Raw genomic sequence first — 10,259 nt, forward strand, 5'->3', positions numbered from 1 at the left:
GTCACGCCGATTTTTTCGCCAATCAGCTCGTTAAACTCGCTTTCAATCTATTTGCGCCGGGTGATCTTAACCCTTTTAGCATCGACGAAAAAGCTGCGCGTAGTCGAAACGTGGCTAAGCCTGTTCGATGTACTTTAAAGAAATTATAAAGTATGAAATTATGTAGTTAAAAAATGTTTTGAATCGTATAAATTAAGTATCCGAAGTGTTTCAAAGATATGTAAAATATATTAAGTATTGTTTTCTTTTTCAATTTGAAGCATCTTAAATTATGTTGAATAGACTTGAGCACCTTCAAATTTTATAATGAATCTGGATGTTAATTTTGAAAGTGACCTAACTCCATTCTTGATAATGTATTCTTGTATGACTCCATTCTTGTATGACTGATTAGTATCTTGTACGTAAATTTTTAAATTCATTGAAACGCAAACCCTTAAATATCTCGATTTGAAGATAAACGGAGTTAGGCCACTTTCAAAATAAACGTCTCGTATCTTCGTGCCGCCGGGTCGCAAGGTGCGACGATGTCGCGGCTGAAATGCGACGAACGAGCCGGCGCGCAGCTCCGGAACGTGAATGAAGCAGCTAGAAGTCTTTGCTTACCTTGTGCGCTCTGAGAGTTTTGCCCTCGCAGGCAAGGGTGACGTCGCAGAACACCTGCCGCTCGAGCAGCTGTGAGAACATGGTCTGTAGGTTGCTGTGATGGTACTTCCATCGTAGACAATACTGTTGGGGGAACATGTTGGACGATGACGTCGCGGGAGGTGTCGTTACTGAATTGCCTCGTTGCTGAAGCATGCGCGAACCTGGCACGGTCGCTAACTGAACACGTCGCCGTGATTCACCTTAATCCCGTCTTCGATACCTGTCAACCTGCAACATTTCGTTGACGATCACCAAACGAAGTCGGGTACGTTGGAAGTCGAAGACACCCCAAAGTCGAAGATATCCCAAAGTCGAAGATATCCCAAAGTCGAAGATATCCCAAAGTCGAAGACTCCCCAAAATCGAGACCCCAAAAAAAGAGAAAGAGAAAGAGAAAGATCGCTGCGTGCCAAGAAATTAATCGGAGAAAATGGCACCAGCGTATCGCGAGGGATCGCTCCAAGGATCGTGTGCACCTCCCCGGTTCCCACGATGCCCGGTCTAATCAATTATCTTAGAACGGGGGCTCGCTCGCGCGCGCGCGCGCGCGTTCCTCGCGCGGAAATTGCGTTCGAAAATTACGACCGGTTCGAGAGGCGGCAATTTATGTTTCCTGCGAAGCTACTTTTCGTTCCATCTGTTGCCTCCGCTCGCTACGCAGCACGCGGCACGACGGGAAGAGGCCGCACGATCGATGGGACGCGGTTGTGTCTAGGCTACCGGCAAAAGTCTCTTACAGGTGTCGGCCGATGGGAAGTCAGTCGCCGGTCTCGTTCCCGATGCTCTCGAACACCGACCTGGAGCCCGCCTCTTCTCTCGGATTCTCGTCGATGCTTTTTCAAGCGAACGTCGCTGGAACCGTGTATGCCACCATCGGGGATCGGTTACGCGATCGGTTACGCGACTGTCAACGACACCTGAAACAGAGACGAGAACGGTCGGTGAATGCGCGTAGCATATAATTAGGTGTTCGCTATAATTATATACTCTGGTATAAAGTACAATTACGTGTAGAACACGTGATACGAGTCATGGAGAGTTTGTCTCGAAACCAGCTGGAATTTCGTCGAGTCAAAAAATATGTACAAACGTTTCGTGAAATTAAAATCTAGAAAGACGACGCAGCGTCAAAGGGGCAGATCCGTTTGCAGCGAACAAACGCTTTCAATGTTTTAAACATAAGAAATTGAATTTCGGGCATGGAACGCTTCTTGGCCAGACCGCTGCGCGCCGGTCCAGCCGACTGCGTTCTGATCCGGTTAGGCTCGCGACGGTAATCGATTTAACGAATGTTGGGATCAACCGCCTTTGGACCAGGCTGGAACAGGCGCCTGGGATTCGTCGCAAACGGGACCTTCGATTCAATTTTCCATAGCGTTCGACTCGGCTCAATCAGCCCGTATCGATCCCCGGCTCCCCCTTTTTCTTCCCCCCCTGCACACAACAAGTCCGATTAGGTTGGGTCTCATCCAGTCCGATTAAACGCGGTTCCAGCCAGCCTTCCGGCACGCCGCTCGATACGACGACCCGCCGCGATGTGCCGGCCGCGCGGCCGGGTCATCGATTAATTAATATTATTACTTGAAAACAAACGGGGCCGCCCGCCGCCCCAGCCCCCCACTACGATCTTCGGTGAATTCGCGATGCTCCGACTCGAACCCTATATTGCACCATCCATGTCCGCTTCCTTGCAAAGTGCTTTTATGTCCAGCGTTATAACCAAAATTTAACGTCGATGTAACATTTGTTCGTCCATAAGTGCCGTTTGAAAGAACCGCTAATCAACGGTCGAAAAAAAAACACGTCGAATGTATTTTTGATGTTTTTTTTGCGCAACGCAGGACAAAAGACTTTTTACTGAATTTTTCAAGGTCGTTCGAACGTTGTTTCGATTTCTTTTAAAAAACGGGATACCGTATTTTTGTTTCGCTACAATGTTTTCATTTCGTTCTATTATACCGCTCTCCCATTGTAGCGAAACAAAAATACGGTATACCAATTAAAAAATTGAAATCACCCCTGAAATGAACCTGAAAAATTTAGTCAAAAAAACTTGCTGTCCTCTATTAAACGCGTTCGACGCAAACATAAAAAGTCTACCGTTTAATAGTTACCGCAACCCGCACCGATCCAAAAAAGATGACAAAGCAAAGTAAAGTAAACAGCCGATACAACGATCGCGACTGTATTCAAAGATGAAGTTACGATTTTTTAATTACCCTTAACGGTCGTATTAGCTCGAAAGCACCAACGCGGATAGAGAAAAAGTTAACGAAGTGCGACACAGAATTCGCAAGAGTGCAGATCCGAGTAATAGGTTCGCACGGTGCGAGGTTTGCTTTAAAAAGGAATGTCCTAAAAAATGTCGTATCTACTTGGTGTTTCAGGTATTAGAATTTAAATAGAATACGTTCGCGTGTACGGGTTCCGGAGTATAGGTATACGAAATTGTGCAACAATTACACAAAAATTATATATTCTATAAAAATTGTAGAAAAATGTCTACAGGACCGTCGCGAGATCATAATGGTTGCATAGCGTTCCATTTAAATCGTGAAAGTAGGTAAAAAAAGTTCCGCGATCCGCGCGCGCGTCATTTATTTACAGCGATGAAAATTCTGTTCGAAATTACACGGTGCAGAGCGCGCGAAAGAATGGAAGACGAGCCGGCTATTAATAATTCTCGAAAGAAAAATCGGACCGTACCAGGAAAAATATTCTACGCGAAAATATCTCCGGGGGGGAAACTCTGTTTCCGGCTGAATCTGGCATAGATATCGGAGCGCTTCCTCGAGCGCCGGCGACCCGCTAAAATTGGAGGGACGCCGGGTTTTCGACGGTTCGAGGCGAAGGTTTCGGTGCGCGCAGCCGCGAATTAATTTCTAATGCATAGTAAACTTCACCGTGGCCGTAGAACGAGAGCTAGTTTCGTCACAGTTGTCAGACGCTCATCCGCCCGACGGCTGATTTACGACGGCTTTTTGCGAAGCCACTCGTCACGAGCCACGAATGCTTACTCGCCTATGACTACGGCGGCCGGTGGTTAAGCATTAGGCATCGGACGAAAGGAAATAAGAAATTCCGTCGGCGGCGTGGTGTAACGCCGGACGGAGGCCGATCGTCGATCGCTTGTCTCGGTGAACGACGATGAAAGCCGGTAATTACTGTTAAATCGACGACTCCGGCTGGCCCGTGGGCCGACCATCGATCATCCAACCTGTTTGCCACGGCTGCTCTCCACCTCCCGGTGAAAAACGAAAGAAATCCGAGACTCCTTCAAGGAGAACGGTCAACCGATTTCTGGCGTGTTCGACGCGAAATTTCGCCGACCTTCGAAATATTCGTAAACTCTTGTATCCCATGAGAAATGACCCAGTTTCAATAAATCATTTCCGACCGTTAACTGTCACGTTCCGGTAGCAACAGGGCAACAGAATCCATATCGCAGTACATAAACGTTGAAGGTCGAGGATGTGCACGGTCGCGCGTACAAGCGCGTTTGTTTTGATTTCGAGTCTTCGGCAGTGCCACGGTCAAACGGTCGAAGGGACCGTTGCGACGCCGGTAATATTTGCCCACGATATTCTTTAGTTTCACCCGAACCGCAGAGTGGAGAGGAGCATTCATTTTCTTTCTCTGGCCTTTAATATGCACGCAATTAGCTACCGTGTATCGCGTTATATTACGATTTTAGATCGAATACGCGAGTGCGCGTTGTGTTGTAATCGGTCGGCTCGAATAAATATTTGATTATGGGAACTAAAGAAGCAGGGGAAGATCGTCGAGTGAAAAGCTACCGAACGGAAAGGGAAAAGGACCGTCGCTTGCGGAATCAACGCCAGAGATGGCCGTGGAAATGGTAAAACTCGAACGGGAATCGGTGCGCCAAATGAGATTTGTGAAACTCTTTCGCGTACGTGTCTTCTTGAGATTTTCCATTTTTGTGTCGGTATGGGGTAAGATTCAAAAATTAAAGAAGGGTTTGCCGAGATCTGAAACGTATTTCATGGGAAATCACATATTAAGTGAGAGCGCTAGATATTAGAGTGCTTCCCGTCGGAAGCAATCCGAGCCTTTGGAAATTGAATTTGTTGCGGCGCCGATTCTCGTCACGATTATATTTCTATATTTTAACAAGCAGTTATTTTGGATAACAGCAAAATATTTTTAAAACGACTATCCTTTATGCGAATAAAAATCAGTCTCGTATTGACGAATTGTTGCCACGAAATTGTTGTCGGAATCGTTATTTTGAATAAACGATTTAGAGCGTAGTGTGTCTCGAGGACGGGCGGTGCAGGAAATTCCGCAATCGGATCACGGTAAACCGTCTTGACGACAACATTCATGTCTCATGCGCAAAGAACCCGGTGACTTCCGGTTTCCGTCGTGCGGGGAACGGAGGCGCGAGGAAGGAGCATTATCTGGAAACGATTAACGCGACCGGTTGTATCTATTAGCATAATTAACGCTGACCGAGCCCGTAAAACCGTGAAAGTCAAATGTCGGCATTGAAGTTTCATCGACCGGTGATGCGGCTCTCGTTACAGTATGATCGGAAAGTTGATTTACTCCGACGAGGTCCGCGCGAACGTCGTTCATCCCCTTAATCAAGGGCTGTTACACCGACCGTGAAAACTTGCCCGGTACTCACGGCGGAGGTTTTAATCGCGGAGCGACGGTTGATCGATGTCAAATATCGCGACAAATTGGGGGAATCGGAGGATGGGCGATGGGGAACGGTTCGCGCGAATTATGCCGGCTCCGTTCGCACCGATTCCGACAACCGGCTTGATTTCCGGCGGGGCAATCGGCCCGCGGCGATATCTAAGGCGAACAGTTTAGGCCGCACGCTCGGCTGCGGTTTCGAAATTTCCTCTGTGCCCGCGGCAGAACCCGAGTCTGCCCGTGGGAATCGATGAATTCCGCGAATCGGGGGAAAAGCCGGCGACCCCCCGGAAATCGCGGGTCGCGGATTCCGCGGAATTGGCTCCTCTGATGCCGCCATCTTGCCGACGCCGCGTTCCATTTTCTCTCGATTCTACCGTTTGCTCTTTCGGCGATCTTTTTCGACGATTTATTGTCGACGCGGCGCGTTTTTATTATCCGACGGACAATTTTTCATCGCCGATAAAGAAACTATATTTAAAGGAATCATTTCTCTCGATAACGATGCATCGATATTATTATTATTATTATTATTATTATTATTATTCTTTATTAACGGGCTAGTAAGACCCTTTTGTGTTACATAGAGGTGTATAGTCCAGAATACATTCAAATAATATAATATAAACTAAAAATTACAGTATGTGCGTCATCAATAGCTGTGTCATGAATTAATTACAGAGTGTCTGTTTTAATGGCAAGAGCTGCTGCATTTGTAAATTGACTCAATGAATTGCCAAAGAAGTCGACTTTTAATTTATGATTCTTCAATTTTATCATGTTTATATTAAATCATTCTTGAAGTCTATTAAATATTATTTGCATTCTCCTCGCGTCTTTATAGTCTCAAAAGTATCGTGAAAGGGTGGTGCTCTCAGGACATTTGAACCGAGGAGATCGAATTTCTGGCACGGAACGCGCGTCTTGGCCGGTATCGCGCCGCGCGACGAAAGGAATTATTTTACGGCCGCGAACATATTAATAATTAATGCCCAGATATAATTGAACGTCCCGGGCACACGGAAGTTGAATAGAATCACGAACGTGTGTCCCACAGGCATTGAATAAGCGCGAGGTTGTGAAACGTTGCGGCTTTTGGTTCTCGGGGTAGATTCTTATAGGACGTAAACGCGGAATCAACTAATTAGCAAAATGCATGTATGCAGGATGCGGCGGATCGCGTGCGCGAACGAAGATTTAAGAAGAATTTTAATTCACGTGTAACCGGTGGTAGCTCTAAATGGGCGACATAAATTTCCGTTTAATTCCCGTGTTTTTGTACAAACGGCGAGCGGACCCCCGGACACACACAGTTTCTATGCTTTGCACACGAGGGGAAGCTTCCGCGGGTTTACTAATTATAATTACAGATATTCAGCTTTCGGCCATTCATTGGCATCATCTCCGGCTTTTCTTTGCTTTTTAACTCTTCGCCCCGGGGTTCGACGCTATTCTAATTTTCCCCAACCCCCCCACTGGCCCGCTCCTGCTCGCTCCAGATTTTCTGTTCCGTGAATATCCTCCTCTTTTTTTCCGTTGGTTTCTTTATCAGGAAAAAGAAACGTCGATGGCCTATCAAAAGGTGCCATCCCCGAAGTAACCGGATGTCGGACATTTCTGTCGAGGTCAGAGGGTAGCTCTCGCGGTATTTAGGTCTCGCTTGCACGGGATACGTATACGTCGCGGCGTTCCTCCTGCCCGGGAAAGAGAGAGAGAGAGAGAGAGAGAGAGAGAGAGAGAGAGAGAGAGAGAAAGAGGATCCGCTCTCGGTAGCCTAGATTCACTGAGATACTTTCTATTGTGTTTACGGATCGGATTAGAGTACCTTTCGACGTTGTGAAAATGCTCCTCTCGAGGATGAACCGAGAGGCACGAAAAGATACCGAGGCTGACCCTGCATCGATGGGACACCCCCGCCGATCCAAAAGCAGATTTACCACCGAACACGAGGCACCCCCCTTCGAGCTTCCAATTGGCCCCGCTTCCATTCACAATTCCGATCTCTCGGTAGAATTCAATTTTTACTCTCCGACACGCTAACAGCGCTCCTTGGAAATTGTTCTCGGGGGTCCTCGAGCGAAAACTTTTAGGTTATGATAAAAATCCTTTGGTTTAAACCATTTTCTTTACGTTTATTACTACCTTATTTTTTACTTCTAGCACTATTGTCATTATTCTTATTGTAGAAATAATTGAATGAGTTTATGGATCTCTATTTAATACTATTATTTATTCTATTAATAAATAACAACAATCTTCTTTGGTTTCAATTTGTCTCCCCGCGGACGTTACTTCTTTCTCTGGCAGGTGTACGATCACGATTAACAAAAGAATAACAAAAGTGCTAAACAAAAAGAATATCTAAAATAGTGAGCACCAAAACAATTGATAACTTATGTGGCGCGTATATTTAAATGCAATTAAATGATATTGAAATATCCAGGATTTACTACACTTACGATGACGATTTCTTGTAGAGAAATTCAAGCGGCGCTTGGACCGGTAGTTGGAAGTAGATAACGGAAATCGAACAATAGATTCGCGATTACATCGCGAAGAAAGGGCGAAGGTTAGAACGCTGTTTTGTGCGCGATACGAGGGATGAAGAAAACTGGACCGATGCGTCAATGTCCGAAACTGTTCAGGCATTCGTTTGCAACTTCGGAGCCTGGATACAAGTTGCATTCGCCCCGAAACAGCGAATTGCACCCGTCCCTCGATTCGCGCGTTGTTTTACACGAGGTTGAATACAGCAACGGCGTCGAATAAAATTTGGTTTTAATTTCTGAAAATGGCAGGATTAATTTTTCGACGAAGAAATCGAAAGAAATTAATCGAAGTAATTTCCGTATGAAAATTAAATATATTTGGTTGGGGAATACGTTCGTAGCATTTTTATATTTTCTTTTATTTTATGATTTGTTGCTGTTTGACAAAATGTATAATATTCTATTTAATATTCCATTTAATATTCTATTTAATATTCTATTTAATATTTATTATTTTTTTTTATTACGTGAAAGTAATAAATAAAGGAGTAATGTAATACTCATTTTAAATTGTTGTAAAATAAAAGAAAATATAAAAACGCTACGAACTTATTCCCCACCCCAATAGATAATATATGAAGTCTTACGAGTGTCGTTAAATTGTAAGAATAATTATAAATGAAAAGCCTCGGCCTCTCTTGTCGTTTTCGCGGGTTCCGTAACCCCCCCGGTGTTAACGCGCGACCCAATCCGGAAATTTGAAACAAACGGGGTTCTCGTGATTAATTTCCAACGAATCCGCTCAATAAAATACATTGCCTTTTAAGCAGATTTGCCACAGATTGGACGTTCCGATTGCTATTTTAGCGGGGTCACTTTAATGGAATTTGTGGGAAAAAGCGGGTCAAAGTATCGGCGCGTCGCTGTCGGGCCGCGAATAAAAATGTAAAAAATAAAGTGTTCTGAAAATAATTCGTGCCGGTTACAAGGAACGCGGGCGTAAAAAAATAAAGCGAGAGAAGATGGGAAAGGAGCGCGCGAAAATTGACCCTTTGCAGTCCGCGTCCATTTTAACTGGAAATCTGAAAATTTTAACTGGAAATTTTATGACTAATGTAACAGACAATAGTTCTTAACAATTTTTTAAATATCAGTAAATTCGATGAAGATTGTTTTGAAACGTGGCACGATTATTTTCAGAGGCGTCTTAGAGTCGTCATCCGACCGCAAAGGGTTAACAGTGCTAGCGTTTCTAGCGACGATAAGTGTACGACGATTCTCGGTGACCGACTGCACGCTGTAAAAATACCGCGAATAAAGCGACTGAAAATAAAGTCGCAAGAGGTCTGAAAATAATTCGGCTCGGTACAAAGGGAGGGTATATAAAAAAATCTAAGAAAAGAGAGAAAGAGAGAGAGAGAGAGAGGGTTGCCGCTTCGCGATCGCGTAAGGAAAGAAGTGGATTTTCCATTTGGAATCAGCGCCGTCGAGATGAAACTTGAACCCGGTTAAAAAGGCACCGTTAATCAGCGGACACGCGGCTCCGGAATAATTTCACAATCGATTCATCGAGCGCTAAGGACAAAGTGAAAACCTCCGCCTCTCCCAGCCGCTCCCGGCCGCTGCGCGCGCCCGCGCGCGCCCCTGCAAAAGGGTATAATTAAAACAGAAAATCCGGAATTAAAGGAAAGAGCGGGCACAATACGAGAAAGACAGAAATAAAAGGAGCACGGTGGAAAAGAGAAGGTAAAAAACAGCGAGAAGCTCGATTTTAATTATGGTCCCTCTAAAACCACTCGGCCTCTGAATTAATAAAGAAAGGATTGAAAGATGAGCACAGAGCCTGCCGCTCATCTCTTTTCAATTTCTTCTCGGAACCGGTTAAAATCAACGGCGCATTAATATCGGGGCTCCCTTTAAGCCGATACGGAACTGAACGCGCGAACAGAGGCAGAGAGCGAGAGCTACAGAGAGAGAGAGATAGAGAGAGGAAGAGAGGAGAGCGGCAGCATGGCCGCGGAAGCTCTCTGCAACGTTATCTCGTGCCCGTCCGCGGCGCGGCGAGCCTTTTAAATTAGGCGAGAGATTAACCCGCGACACTCGTCGCCTCGTCGAAATGGCTTCTTCCTATTTTCTGCCATTTTTTGATTCCGTTACCGTTCCCGGTTCCTGCAACCCATCGGCCACCGAAACGGCCCCCAAAAGTGCTCTGGAATTCGTTTTCGCCGAACAACATTATTCCACCGGTGTCTCAAGGTTTAACCTCTCAGCTGCGCACAACGTGTATACGCGTCACAAGGAAATGGCAATGGCAATTTTAGAATTAATAAATAATTGTTCTAAAAATATCCTGAACCGTGCGAAATTTATGACTATGTTACTATAAGCATTTTGACATGAATCGTAGATGAAATATTTTTATTATAAAATTATTTTTTATTATAAACAGAACAT

The 10,259-nt window shown here is 45.1% G+C and overlaps 1 protein-coding gene across 4 annotated transcripts in view; it reads right to left on the minus strand.

Moving 5' to 3' along the window:
* The window catches only part of LOC144471467 (uncharacterized), a 122,378-nt gene that overhangs the window by 27,816 nt on the left and 84,303 nt on the right, over positions 1-10,259 (minus strand). For all 4 annotated transcript variants that reach the window (XM_078183530.1, XM_078183528.1, XM_078183529.1 and 1 more), the window contains 2 exons: positions 1,386-1,565; positions 607-876 (listed from right to left, as the gene is read on the minus strand). In XM_078183530.1, coding sequence (XP_078039656.1) covers positions 607-801 — 195 coding nt within the window. In that variant the 5' untranslated portion in view covers positions 802-876; positions 1,386-1,565. The remainder of the gene's footprint in view (positions 1-606; positions 877-1,385; positions 1,566-10,259) is intronic.

The sequence above is a fragment of the Augochlora pura genome, chromosome 6 (genome assembly GCF_028453695.1).
Source record: "Augochlora pura isolate Apur16 chromosome 6, APUR_v2.2.1, whole genome shotgun sequence".
Classification (NCBI taxonomy): Eukaryota; Metazoa; Arthropoda; class Insecta; order Hymenoptera; family Halictidae; genus Augochlora; species Augochlora pura.